At 33.0% G+C, this 15,132-nt stretch overlaps 1 protein-coding gene across 2 annotated transcripts; it reads left to right on the top strand.

The window, feature by feature from the left end:
• Positions 1-6,187: 6,187 nt before the first annotated feature.
• Positions 6,188-14,941, top strand: LOC18427345 (small ubiquitin-related modifier 2). 2 transcript variants are annotated; one of them, XM_006836396.4, is made up of 3 exons: positions 6,188-6,266; positions 14,277-14,426; positions 14,620-14,941. In XM_006836396.4, the coding sequence occupies exons 1-3, from the start codon at positions 6,189-6,191 to the stop codon at positions 14,686-14,688; spliced, it is 297 nt and encodes a 98-aa protein (XP_006836459.1). In that variant the 5' UTR covers position 6,188; the 3' UTR covers positions 14,689-14,941. The 2 variants fall into 2 exon arrangements, with proteins under 2 accessions (XP_006836459.1, XP_011620834.1); XM_011622532.3 differs by having other exon boundaries at positions 6,188-6,254.
• The last annotated feature ends 191 nt before the right edge of the window (positions 14,942-15,132 follow it).

The following is a 15,132-nucleotide window of genomic DNA, read 5'->3' on the forward strand; positions in this document are numbered from 1 at the left end:
AGTCTAAAATCCCTATAAATAGAGAACCAGACCAAATCATTGAATACCCAGATGGCAATATAGAACTACAATTTAATACAAATAGACACACAAAAATAAATCTATCAGAAGAATCTATTAGAATACCATTTAGACATATGTTGCCTTCAAGGCATTCTACTTCTTCTATAACTCAAAGACCTATAATGCAAGGATTAACAAGAACCAATAGTAGAAAGTCTATGAACCCAGTTCATCTGATAATGAACCAACACCCTCTGACTTGGACTTCAATATACTTACTCTCCAGAAAGAGGAAAGATTCAAGATAGATGTAGAAGGACTTAGAAACGATTTCTTGTCCGAAGAAAATAAACAAATCTGAGATTGGTATTTAGCCGAATTCCCTCAAGAACTTCTAAATGCCTTTCATAAAAGATTTAATAAGTTTATTAAGAAAAGCAAACAAAATATAGGATTCTTCTATTGGCTAAAAAGTACGTTAAAAGAAAACGAAATACCAATCCCAGACTTCAGTATTAATACTATTGAAAACCAGTAGTGAACCTTCTATACTAATGAAGGGGAAGAAATACAAAGTATTCATCCCCCTGAAAAAAACCTTCAGATAAAAGGAGCACTAAAGGAAAAACCTGAAACTAGAGCCTCTCCTTATAAAATAATTCCCAAAGAAAATGAACATTATACCCATAAAATAGATGTTATACCCCACATAATTGAACAAAACAATTATACTAATATTTTTCTACAAACTATTGGGAAACAAACCACTAGGATTGAAAATATAATAAGTAAACCCCAAAAATATACTTAAAGACAAGGCAGTATATACAGATAAGAAAAAGGCTGTATTATTTAAACCACCTCCAGAACTAAGCAAGGAACAATTTAGCCTAGACGGTATAAAAAGGAAGGAAGACAATAAGGACGTAATAGATGAGCTGGTACAAAAACTGGCTAAGCTAAGTATAAAAGGGAAGGTATAATAATTGAACCAGAGAATATGGTTCTACAAGAAGAAGACTAAACCAATAATGAAATCTAGGAGATGGAAGAAGCCTTTAAAACAGAAAGTCCTGAAATCAATAGAATAGATTACGGTAAAAAGTTTAGACCGACCTCTCAAACTAGAATATACTACCCAAGACCAACTCCCAAAGATATTCAGTTTGAAGAAGACCCAATCACTAGTACCGTGTCATATTCAGGAAGAACAATAGTCAATTGGAATATAGATGGTATGTCTGACCATCAAATACTTGATACAATGAAACATATGACCATGTACGCCACAGCATGCAAGATAGGTGGAAACCATGATCAAGAGATAGCTAAAGCAATCATCTGTGGTTTTACTGGATGGTTAAGAGGATGGTGGGATTTCTACATGGAAGAAAATACAAAAAATGAGATACTGACAGCTACAAGACAATGGACTGTGAAAATTGAATACGGTCAAGAAATAACCAATAACGAAAGCGATGCAGTCAATACATTGATATATGCAATCACACTTCACGTTGTGGGGAGCACTGCACTTTTAGATGCTAGGTCTGAAGACCTCCTGTCCAATCTTAGGTACCCTACATTGTCTCATTATAAATGGTATAAAGATGTATTTTTCTCCAGGCTCCTTTCCAGAGACGATAGTAAATCAGACCACTGGAAAGAGAAATTCATTATTGGAGTACTCCATTTATTTGGCGAAAAGGTCAAAACCAGACTGAAAAATAAACATGGTGGAACAATCCCATATACCCTTTATACATTAGGAGAACTGTCTGCAGAAATTTGTGCAGAAGGTCTTGCCCTCTGTACAGACCTGAAATTAAAAAGGCAATTGGAAAAACAAAAAATGACAGGCAGAAAAGAACTGGGAGATTTCTGCGAACAATGTGGATTCAATACAATACCAATAACTAAAGATGCTAATAGAAGAAAATATAAGCCTAAAAAGTACAAATCAGGAACCAATAAATCTATAAAAGAGAAATTCTCTAAAAAATTCTCACCTAAAAATAAGTTCAAAAAATATAAAGGGAAAATAAAAATACCTGCCTGTTATAACTGTGGTAAAGTAGGACACTATAAAAATAAATGTCGAATAAAAAAGAAAAAGGATGCCCTATAAACAGAAGAGAATATAAAAAATCAATTACTGCATATACTACAAATAAATGAAGAATCTTCAGATAATTCATCTGATTCTAGTACTGAACTACTTGCTGTGGAAATAGAGAATGAAGATTTGATTCTCAGTAGTACTGATTCAGAAGATAATACTAGTTGCTTCTGTAATACACTCTCTAAAGAAGAGAATCTAATTATCAATATTTAGATAAAATAACTGACCCTGAAGAAAAAAGGGAAGCCTTAATACAATATATTAATATTGCAAAAACAAATAAGAAACCTCCTCCTGTTGTCAAAACAAGAAGATTATTATTTTGCCAAAATACTAAGAAGAGTTGAAGAAAAGAATAATGTTAAAAAAGAACCATCCATATCAGAATTAAAACATGAGATAAATGAAGTACGTAATGAATTAATAGGTTTAAAAAATAGGATACAGATTTTAAAACTAGCCTCTAACTATCAAGAAAATAGTTCTGATAATTCTGATGAAAAATTAGAATTCAATAAAATTATAAACAAATATAAGCAACCAATACCTCCTACTAGTCATGAGCCAGAATGTTCTAGCACCATACAAACTGATAATTATGTAAACCTACTTGACAAAGTGGTTACCCAAAAATGGTTTTTATTAGTAAAGATAATAGTCAATATGGAATACAGTTTTCAAAGTTTAGCATTAATAGACTCTGGTGCCGATCTAAATTGCATAAATGAGGGATTAGTCCCCACTAAATATTTTAGTAAAACCACTCAAATATTAAATACAGCTGATGGGAGTAGATTAATAATAAACTATAAACTTTCCAATACTGCTGTTTGCAATAATGGAAATTGTTTTGAAATGCCTTTTATAATGGTAAGAGGATTAAGTCAAGCGGTAATACTTGGAAGTCCATTTCTCAATATGCTATATCCACTTAAAATAGATATTTCAGGAATAGAAGCTAATAGTCAAGGACATAATGTAAAATTTGGGTTTATCAAAAAACCAAAAACCCGAGAGGTAAATAGTATTAAGGAAGCAATTCATAATAAAGAAATATTCTTATATTATCTTAAAGAAGAAATAAAATACAAGACAGTGGAAGAAAAACTTTCAAATTCAGAAAATAAAAAAGAAATTGATGATCTATTGCAGAAAAAGCTTATTTGAAAAAGCTCTTCTCCTTGGAGCTGTTCAGCATTCTATGTGGAGAAAGCATCAGAGAAAGAAAGAGGGGTTCCTCGACTGGTAATAAACTATAAACCCCTAAATAAAGTCCTAAGGTAGATAGGATATCCAATTCCAAATAAGAAGGATTTGCTTGATAGACTAGTTGATGCTTGCATCTTTTCTAAATTTGATATTAAGTCTGGGTATTGGCAAATACAAATTACTGAAAGAGATAGATATAAAACTGCTTTCAATGTCCCTTTTGGACAATATGAATGGAACGTAATGCCTTTTGGACTTAAAAGTGCTCCATCTGAATTTCAAAATATTATGAATGATATTTTTAATCCTTACACAAAATTCATGATTATTTACATCGATGATGTCCTGATATTTTCCAAAAACATTGAGCAACATTTCAAACACTTAAATGCTTTTATCAAAGCAATAAAGATAGCAGGATTAGTAGTCTCAGCCAAAAAGATGAGTCTTTGCTAAACCAAAATACGATTCTTAGGATATAACGTCTTTCAAGGAAGCATAATTCCCATTGATAGAGCAATTGAATTTGCTGAAAAATTTCCTGATATTATCATAGATAAAACAAAACTTCAAAGGTTTTTGGGATGTCTTAATTATATCGCAGATTTTTGTAAAAATTTAGCCATTGATGCTAAACCATTATTCCAAAGACTAAAGAAGAATCCATCAAAATGGACTGAAGAACTGTCAAAAAAATAAAAGCTAAAGAGTTACCCTGTCTTACTCTCTCAAATCCTACTGCCTTTAAGATAATAGAATGTGAAGCCTCCGAAATAGGATTGGGAGGAATTCTTAAATAAAGAATTTCAAATACCGAACAGCTGGTTCATTTTACATCTCGAGCTTGGAATCAAAAGCAACAAAATTACTCCACGGTTAAAAAAGCAAATTTAGCCATTGTTCATTGTGTTACCAAATTCCAAAACGATTTATTAAACCAAAAGTTTCTTATTAGAACTGATTGTAAAGCTGCCAAATATATTCTTCAAAAAAATGTAAAAAATCTTATATCCAAACAAATATATATATATATATATATATATATATATATATATATATATATATATATATATATATATATATATATATATATATATATATATATATATGGTACAATTTCTATAAGGATGCAACCTTGAACAATTCAATTAAGGTGCACCTTAAAATTTTATCATAAAATGTAATTTTGTTATAAAAAATTCTTAGTATTATCTTAAAATCTATTTTCATACCTAATTAGAAAATTTTAAATATAAAAAATGGTAAAAATCAAGTAGATCTATAAATATACGAAAGTCTTGAAAATGGACGGTCTAGATGCACTATTTTCGGGACTCAAAAAACTTTTTTTTTTTTTTTTTTTTCATACATCTCAATGTCGAGATGATTGATTAGAGGGTTTATTCAACATTAAAACATTTTCGATAGATTTTTGAGGTGCATATGTGATTCTACATTTTAAGGTTGCAACCTTATATAAACTTTTCCCATATATATATGGGTTTGTCTAGAGTTAACAACTCTTCAAAATACAAAAGTTAAAGTTAGAAGTAGCTCTCATGAGTATATGTATAAAGATTATTATTTTTTGTTTAAACAAATATTTTAATAGGTAACTTAACTATTAAGTAAGAATAAATTTCAAATTTTTACAAAAGTACAATGGCATTTTGAAAGTTAGTGTACTAGAATTTGATTGGTAGAGTACCATTGTCTTTTAGTAAAAATTTCAACTTTATTTTTTATAGAGATTACGAAATTACCCATTGTCTTGTAGTAATATTTATAAAATTATCCTTACTTAATGATGAAGATATCACCAAAAGTAGCTTCTTTCTTTTTTTTTCTTTAAATAGACTATAAAATTAATAAATTCATCATTCACAACTCTCTCTATCTTTAACCTTTGTAATTTGAAGGGTTGTGAAGTTTAGATTATGCCTATATATATATATATATATATATATATATATATATATATATATATATATATATATATATATATATATATATATATATATATATATATATATATATATATATATATATAAGAAAAAGTTTATTTAAGGTTGCAACCTTAAAATGTAGAACTACATATGCACCTCAAAAATCCATCGAAAAGTATTATTTTAATGCTTAAAAGCCCTCTAATTGAGCATCTCGATGTCGAGATGTATAAAAAAAAAAAGATTTTGAATCTCAAAAATAGTGCGTCTTACAACACATTATCTAGACCATCCATTTTTTAAATTTTCATATGTTTATAGATCTACTTGATTTTGACATATTTGAAATTTAAAATTTTATAATTAGATATGAAAGTAGATTTTGAAGTAATCTTGAAAATATTTTACATTAAAATTATATATTATAATCTTTGAAGGTACGCCACAATTGGATTGTTTAAGGTTGCAACCTTATCAGAGGTTTGGTTGAAATAAACGGACGATGAGGATGAACTGGTATTCTACACACGTGCGTAATTCAAGTACCAATTAAAGTGTACCTTCTTCCAATTTAATTTTGAGACGATAACTTGGAATCTTAAAAACAAAGATCACAATCTCCATGGTGGACAACCAAAGGAGCGAGCAACCCTAAAAGGAAGTAAAAGATCCACCTCAACTCCTTTGATTTTCAGCCCTACGATGGGTCCACGAACAATTTCCGCCCTACGTTCTTATTCTGCCTGTTCCTTTTTCCGTCGTTCTTTTTTCCCGTGGGTGGATTTGAAAATTTAATGCATTGCAATTTTGGAAACCTCTCTCTTAAACACATAAAAGGGCCAACGTCGTCAACCGTTCATCATCATTGTCTCTCCTCTCTCTTGTATTGTATTGAGTTGCAGAGGATAATGTCGGGAGCTACGAACGAGGAAGAGAAGAAGCCCGTCGATCAATCGGCTCATATCAATCTCAAGGTCAAGGGCCAGGTTTCGTTTTCTTTCTCCTCTCTCTCCAGTTCTTTCTTTGCCACTTTCACTTGAGTGCCGTGATCTATAGATTCACTGTGTTAACATTCTTTTTTTTACCTTTTATGGGTTTTGGTGTCTAGGTCGAGTTGGATTTGGATACTGTCCGCTTTGTTATTTTTATGCATTTTAGTTTATGTGTTTGGTTTCATGTTTGAATTGTGAGGGTGATTTGGCTCGTGGTTAGGGTTCAGTTGTTTGCTTTGTCTGATAAGTTGTGATATGGATATATGGTACAGTGATATGGGATTGACTGCCTAGTTTTAATTGATCACTTTGATTTACTCTCGTTTAGACTGCAACATTCACAAAAATAGCAAACTGTTTGCTGCTTACTGTACTCTATCTCTCTCTCTCTCATATATATTTTTTGGGTTCATGGTGATTGTATCTAGACAACAACGTCCATGGTTATTGAATTTTGAAGGAAACCCTAGATGTGGGCAGTAATGTCCTCAATGTGTATCACCTTCTGTATGTATTGATTCAGTGGTAAGGTACAATTTTATTCGGTTTTAGTTTACATGACACAAACAATGATGAGATATCTAAAAAATCGTTTCCATTCATTTGCTTCATCACTTGTTTTCTTCTGTTATTTTTTTTCCTTTTAAAATTTATATTTTGGGTTAGAATCTTTTTATTGCCAATGTTTTCCTTTAGCAATTTGTTGTGGAGATGTATTTTCAAAAAAATTGTCGTGGAGAGTCTCCACTGTGTTCATATTGCTGCTGGATGTGATTCATTTGGTCTGAATATCATGCAAGTATTATTTCTACATTGTACTGCATGTCTCAGATGAACACTTTCTGAGAATGTTTCCCTGAGGCTGTTATATTATCAATCTTTTGAATCACAAAAATTTCAAAACTTTTTGCCAAGAACATCCTAGGAAAGTCGCATGGATATTTGTTATTGTATTTATTTTGTATTCTTCATATTCTTATTTTGCTTCAACCTGCCTGTGCACCAGGCAAGTGTAAAAGACAATTTGGGTAGACATGGAAAATACAAAATAGAAGTATTATGTTAGTCATTGGGTCTGTTGGTGCTCCATGTTTGACTCATTGTAAGCCTTCAGAGCCTCTGCCTCATTTTGTTTTATTTTTTTCTATATACCTGTTCATTCTTCTGCCATCTACTGGCATGTCCATGTCTGCAAATTCACCATGATATGATAACTAGGGTGCTGTCTCTAGATATGAGGACATTAAGGGAAGAAGAATTGGAGTATGTTAAATTTGTTTTTGTTGAGAATGTGCGTGAATCTCAGTTTTGAAATTATGTACACTCAACCTTTGTTGATCGGTATAGAGGAGAAGAATTGGAGTATGTTAAATTTGTTTTTGTTGACAATATGTGTGAATCTCAGTTATGAAATTATGTACACTCAACCTTTGTTGATCGGTAATCATATACAATCATTTCCCCTGCTAGAGATTCATAGTGGGTCCCATCCTCATGTTTATAGTGGATGGGTCTTGGGGTTTATGTTACTCGAGTTTTGTGTTCTCTCTCTTCCTCCAGTAAATTTTCTTGCCTCATTACAATATGATGTGCTAGCTGTTTCATTTCTTTCCACATTTCATTATCTGATTCTGTTTTCATTGTTGGCTTATTTATAGAAAAAGTTGCAAAATTGTATATTCTAAATGTACTGGAACATGCTGAGATCACCAAGAAAGAATATTCTAAAGACTACTACTAACACTTATTTGGTGTACTTCAATAATCTGAGTATCAGCCTTTGTTTCAGTTTCCTTACCAGTTATAATGGTTTGTATCACCCATGGAAAAAGTGAGGACCTGCTCTGATCCATGTACTGCTGGAGTTTGAAGTAACTCATACTTTCAAGTTTATTTCATTTGACTCCTCAGTATCTGAACTGTTGGACAAACAATATAATTACATTATGCAAGCCAGATGTATGTGTGATTGTCCAAAAACCAAAATTAGAGGAAGATTTTGTATACTATTCATTTGCTTATTTTTTGGGATATGTTTCCTTTCACTTTTTTTGTCATTCTATTTTTTCTGCAGTTATGTATTTTAATATAGGTTTGTTATGTGCAATCTGTGGCAAGTTGTCTTGGCGACTTGCTTGGATAGGGACCTGAACAAGAACAAAAAAATTTGTTTTATTCTTCAATATTTGAAATTTGGAATGATTTTTGCAGAGGATTCCAAATGTTAGCTTTCATTTTGTTGTTCTTGTTTTTATTTTTATTTGCATTTTTGTATACATATTCTTGCTTCTGCCATTGCTATTTTTCTCAGTTTTTATTGAAATGGATATATTCAATTGTCTATTTCAGTGTTGTAAAGTTCAATCTTGCAACATGACTCATTGAGGACTCAAGCTGAGTTGACTTGTCAAGTCTCATGGCAATGCTTTGAAGGGCTTGCATAAATTCTAGAAAACTATAGCAGAATGGGAACTTGCAAAACAGAAGAAAAATAGGAAACATAATTGAAAAATAGAAAACCTTAGATTTTAGTGGAAAGTTTAAAAAAACCTTAGATTTTAGTGGAAATCCTAGATCTAGCGAGATTAGGTCATCTTCAGGGGAAATAATGAGAAAATATCTTTTTTGTGACTATTGTTTTTGTAGTTTAAGAATTTATATGAATATTTTTTCCTCAAAAATGACTAAAGAGCTTCATAAAGAAGAGGATCTGCAAAATAATCTCTAGATCTTCCTAGATCCAAAGGTATTTTGTGGATATAACTTGAAAGAGAAAGAAAGTACAACAAAATAAACAAAATAAATACCTAATATCTCAATTTCTAAAAGGGTTTTGATCTGGAAAATTGATAGTGAGAGTTGTTTCTTTCTTCAATTGTATATAAGCCTAACGTACTACTCATATCTCCACCTAACTCCAATGCTGAAGATTTGCGCATCACTTTTCTTTCAAGGAAGAAACTCTCCCAAAAATCTCAAAATCTATAATTGATTCGGCTTCCAAATGTTGTCATAGTAAAGGGGGTGAAAATAGGTCAAAACTCAAGAAACCCAACCTCACCCTTTAAATAAGGAAATCATCTGAAATAGAAAATTTATTTTTGGGTGTAAGTCTTACTGAAAATGATGCTGACGTGGTGTCCTTATGAATTTGCTATAGACTTGGGGTCCGCCCTAGTCTTTTGGTAGACTCACCAGAGCCTTTAAAAAATGATTTTTTTAAATTTTGACTTTTACACAAATAAAAATCAGGGCTTGCCGGAGCCAATTGGAACTGGGCGATTCTTGAGTTTGAAGTCCGAGTTATAACATAAATTATATTTGGTTGTTGTCATTATTCTGGATGAGTGTTCTTGTTTAGATTTTCCATTATTGTTCAAAGAATCATTTTAGTGGTCTCCTTGAAGATCAACTTCATCCTCCGAGCCATGTTCCATTGAATCTTATCCCAACTGTTTGGGGTCGGCTTCACAGCCTTGTTCCAACCGATCTCCTTAAACTCTAGAAATCTTTGCGGGAGGCATATACATATGTTTTGGTGAAATTGGGACAAGCGCACCTTTTTCTGTCATTTTTATATTAAAAAATACATTAACTTCTCATGTGGTATAAGAGTAGCTTGAAATCTTGGTCATCTTTCACTTAATATTGACTACTGCAGCACCATCTTTTTTCCCCTTTATGTATGTTACCTCATATTTTACCTCCATGGAGTCCCAACTCCCTAAGAGTGTTTCAGGGCTGCGTTGGATTTTTTCCTGCTATATCCTTCCCTATGTCCAGGTTGTGGTGGATTCAACATACTACATCTATCCTTATATTGAGGCTACAATACATGTTACCTGTCTCATATATATATATATATATATATATATATATATATATATATATATATGGGTGTGGTTTCTATAAGGTTGCAACCTTAAACCATCCAATTAAGGTGCACCTTCAAATTTGATCTTAACATATAATTTTGATGTAAACTATTCTTAAGATTATTTCAAAATCTATTTTCATATCTAATTATAAATTTTTAAGCTCCAAAAATAGTTAAAATCAAGTAGACCTATAAACATATGAAAATTTTTAAAATGGATGGTCTAGATAATGTGTTGTAAGATGCACTACTTCTGGGACTCAAAATCCATTTTTCTTTCATAATCATACATCTCGATGTCAAGATGCTCAATTAGAGGGGTTTTCAACATTAAAATAACATTTTCTGATGGATTTTTGAGGTTCATCCGTAGTTCTACATTTTAAGGTTGCAACCTTATATAAACTTTTTCCTATATATATATATATATATATATATATATATAGATATATAGATAGATATATAGATAGATAGATATATATATGGGGAATGATTTCATGTTACCATATCATTGTAATATAATGAAATCACATTTCTTGAAAACCAACATTTACATAGGGTTATGTTGGAGTATTCATATATATAAATATTTACTTAATGTACTCAACATTTTCGGACACTCAATACCCTTATTCCACCATAAAATAACCTCTTTGCCTAGGGGTATTTTAGGTAATTTAACATTGGTAAATTGAAATTTTTGAAAGCAATAAGAGAATTTTTTACCTATAATGGAGGATGATGTCACCCACATGTAGCAATGATTGCTTCTTAACCACTAATAAATGCCACTAATAGAAATATCTATCCTACCCCTCCTAATTATGAAAAGTGCCATTACTAAAAAAAAGTTTGTATTACAAAACAAGGGTATATGAGTGTATATATATATGTGCATCATCTTGGTTTTTCAATGTAGTGGTAGGTCTTGTAGTTTCTCATCATCGGATAGTCTTCAAATGTAAATTAATATATAAATGAATAAAGTTAAGAGGTTACATTGGCCCACTGTCTGTCGTTTTCTGCTTTAGGGTTGGTGCAAGTGTTTGTTAAATGGTTAAAAGGATTGTTTCCAATCACCAGGAGTCTGCCTCTTGCTGCCTGACAACTGGTTTTGACTCTACCTAGTTGTGTGCTTTTAGACATCCACAGCTTGTGCTTCATGATGCTTTACCTTAGGGATGCTGCTGGTTTCCTTATTTTTTAACTTCACATGCAATGGTTTTAGCCTGAAGAACAAACATGTCATATATAGAGCTCAGTCTGGAAAGTTCTTTCAGACTCGCCTTTGTTTATGTACAGCATATATTTTATGTGCTAAAATAAAGGAAGGGACTCCTGCCTTTTAAATCCCCCAGTTTGTATACTAGATGAGGGCCTCAAAATTTACGTGTTAAATGGACCCGAATGAAGCTTCAGCGGTGACATTATCTCTTGGCACCTTGTGGACCATGCTGATGGTTTTAAAATCTATGTTTGCATTTTTTTCTTTTTCGTTTTTTTGATAATTATGAACATGCACAATTCGGAGCCCTTCCTTATGCTTTGCTGATAATATTTTGATGACTTGATGCATCTTACACAAATCTTTCGCGTGTAGATTGTGCCAATAGCCTGTTAGTGGTAGCTACAATCCATTGAAAAAGAAAAATCGGCTAAAATCAGTTATATATGATACACATGCACTTGTACACGCACACACATGGATTCTCTACACACATACGGGCAAGCTGATGGCAATATTGCATTTTATGAGAATGTCTCTCAATAACAACATTAATAAGGAGGATTAATTGTATTACTTGAGAATTTAGTTCCAATTTTTAGTGGGTATACCGAGATAGTAGTTTCTTTATCTCGAATTAAAGAAATGTTTAGTTTTTGATAGTTTTTTGTAATCTAGTGAGGGATTGGAAGCGGTAAAGGGTGTAGTTTAGAGAGTGATATGATGGGTAGTTGGTATTCCCAAAGTGTAAAGTACATGGGAAGTAGCAGGGACTCTAGGGATCATAGGTGGTTGGAATCTCCCTTCTAAGTGAGTTTGCTAAAACATACCATGGAAGAGATATGGGGAGAAAGGGTCTCCTTGGCCCATTCTTACCCTTGAAGTATCTAAAAGGGGTGTCGTTGAGAACCACATATTGCCTAGTGGTGGCGCACGTTTTTACCCAATTTATGAATTTCTCCCTCCCTGAATCCATATCTTTGGAGTTCAATTCCCTGTTAACTCTCAAAAGTTTTGTGTAAACCAAATTTGAGGCAAATAAATGCTCTCTCTTTTGTTCGTAGCCATGTTATGGATGAGCTCATGTGCAATGAAAGCTTGCTTAAAGACACTTCTATTGTGGAGAAAAGCGTTGCTTGGGGCTAATGGTCCCATTGAGAACTGACTTAAGCCCTTCAGCGATGATTTTGCTAATTGCCTTATTGATGACATTGCAAAGATTAATAGATCTAAAATCAGCAAAGAAGGGATACTTCTTTTTTTGGGACTAAGGTCATAAAGATTGAATTGAGGGACTGCAAAATGGTTTGTCTCCTGAGTGTTTCTTTTTTGGTTTGAGAGGTTTTTAGGACTGCTAGTATGTGCCGAAATTTTTGGAAGAATTTGAGGGTTGGCTACATCCCTTTGAAGGAACATGTTTTCTTCCTTGGAGATTTTTGGAATCATAAGGGGTTTTAGATGAGGAAATAGGATGCCTACTGCCTAGGAGGTTGTTGTAGAAACTAATGGCTCCTTGGACAATATCCTTTTTGTTATTGGTGGTTGAGCCATCTTGTTTCTTAAACTTAGATATTTGTGGGAAGGCACCTTCTACTCATGGTTTTGGAGAAAAAGAATTGGTACAAGAATCCCCTTCGGTCATCCAGGTTTGCCTTATTTTTGAGGCCCAAAAAGAAGGTTCATTAATAAGAGCTTTAGATAACTCCCTTTTTGAGTATGTTTTATTTGTCCTGAAGTCAAGGTTTGTTTGTTGTTGTACTAACTTTAATTGATACTCTTGTAGCGTGAGTGTGAAATGAATAGAACCTAAGGTCTCAAAGGTCCACGTTTTTAAGGGTTCTTTTTAATATTTGTAAGTTTTCTTTGAACCCTAAGCATTGTGCATCTTTTTAATTTTTTTCCTCCCAACACTTCTTTATAATATCCTTGCAGTCTCTGTGTGTGGACCCTAAACATTTTTAAGGTTTAGGACTGCATTCTATGGGTTTTCTATTTGTAATTGTGTAGGGTTGTGGTGAGTGGTCCGAGATGGGATTTTGCTTTTAAGTCTGGTCCAGAAAGGTGGTTTAAATCTGTTTATCCCCAATTCCTGCATAGCTGAAAAGCCAACTTGCAACCGTATCATGTTGCCATATAATTTATAAGTACCCTACTATTCCTGGCCAGACATGTATTTGCAAGGTTGTTTGTGTCTGAATTTGCCTCTCTAGGTAAATGTTCGGGACCCAAAAGTGCAATCATATGATCAAAGAACCGTCTCCATTGTCTCTGTCCTGTCATTTTCTTAGAATTGGGGCAATCCTTGCTTTTTCGTCGGTCCCTGGGTCTCATTGCATATTTATATTATCTTGGAGAAAGTCATTCACACAATCATACTTAGCAGGGCTTATTTGGCTTTGAAGTCTGCAATTGTCTTCCATATCCTGAAGGTTTTTAATATCTTTATGTAGCATTGGTTATAAACTTATTATGATTTGTTTTTTGTTATGTTCTACTTATGTGAGAAAATATTCATATTGCCATCAGCTAGTTAATAACAACTTAATAACTTGTGATTTTTTGGACAATTTGCTATGATTGTGCTGTAATGTGTTGCATAGAACCTGCACCATACCATGCCAAGGTGTTTTCTGTCATTCATACAATTCTTTTATGTGTTTCTCAAGGTATACTCACCAAAATTTGGTAATTTCAATCTAGGCTGCCTTTCGAAGTGGAGATTCTGAGTTTGTGCTTGGATAGCAGCTATCTACGATAAGCAATTTAAAAATGCATAAAAATAACTTTCAATTTATGATCTGTCAAGTGAAGCAGAATTTCTGGATTCTGAAGAACATGTGTATAAACTGACATTTGCAAGCCTTGCTAATTTTATTAAGGGTTTTGTTTTGTTTGATTACAGGATGGAAATGAGGTGTTTTTTAGGATCAAGAGAAGCACACAGCTGAGGAAGCTGATGACTGCATACTGTGACCGACAGTCTGTTGATTTTAACTCCATTGCCTTCTTGTTTGATGGCCGACGCCTCCGAGGGGAACAAACCCCCGATGAAGTAAAATTTCCATTCCCGTTTAAATCTTCTTTTGCTATCACACGTGTATTATGGATTATTGGTGTGGTTGATGCTTCATGCACTTTCCCTTTCTCTCCCTCTCATGTGCATCTTCAGCCAACTTATATGAATCTCATTTGGGTGCTAGCCCATGTTAGATTGATTAATGGAAATTTGGGCTTTTGTGAAACAGCTGGAGATGGAGGATGGAGATGAAATAGACGCCATGCTGCATCAAACTGGTGGCAGCGATGGTATTTGATCTCAGGCAGTGCCCGCTTATAGTTAGTATGGCTGCTAAAATTTTATTATGTATGAGAGAATACTTATGCATGTATAGAAAAAAGGATCTCTTGTAGGATGGCTACTAAATACAGATTATTGGCAGCTTAGTTTTGGGTTTTGTGAATGGTTGTTTGGATCTTACACCATGCTTTGCATGATTTACTCATGTTGACAACTGAACGGAGAATTGTTTAATGTTCATATCGGTGGATCTTCACTTTGCATCCTAATAATCTTGAAGAGAATCCTGGGTTGTTTTTCCTTTTTTTTTGAGTATGCGGTTTTATATTAATTGCCCCTTATATGTATGGGGTATATGTGTTTGTGGTTGTTGCATCTGAGAGAGAGGGAGTTAGCATGTGATATGTCGTGAGAGTGGATTACACTTTTCATACGCTCATATGAAAACAGATGGAGAGGG

The sequence above is a fragment of the Amborella trichopoda genome, chromosome 6 (genome assembly GCF_054954075.1).
Source record: "Amborella trichopoda isolate Santa Cruz 75 chromosome 6, AtrichopodaSantaCruz75HAP2 v2.0, whole genome shotgun sequence".
Taxonomy (NCBI): Eukaryota; Viridiplantae; Streptophyta; class Magnoliopsida; order Amborellales; family Amborellaceae; genus Amborella; species Amborella trichopoda.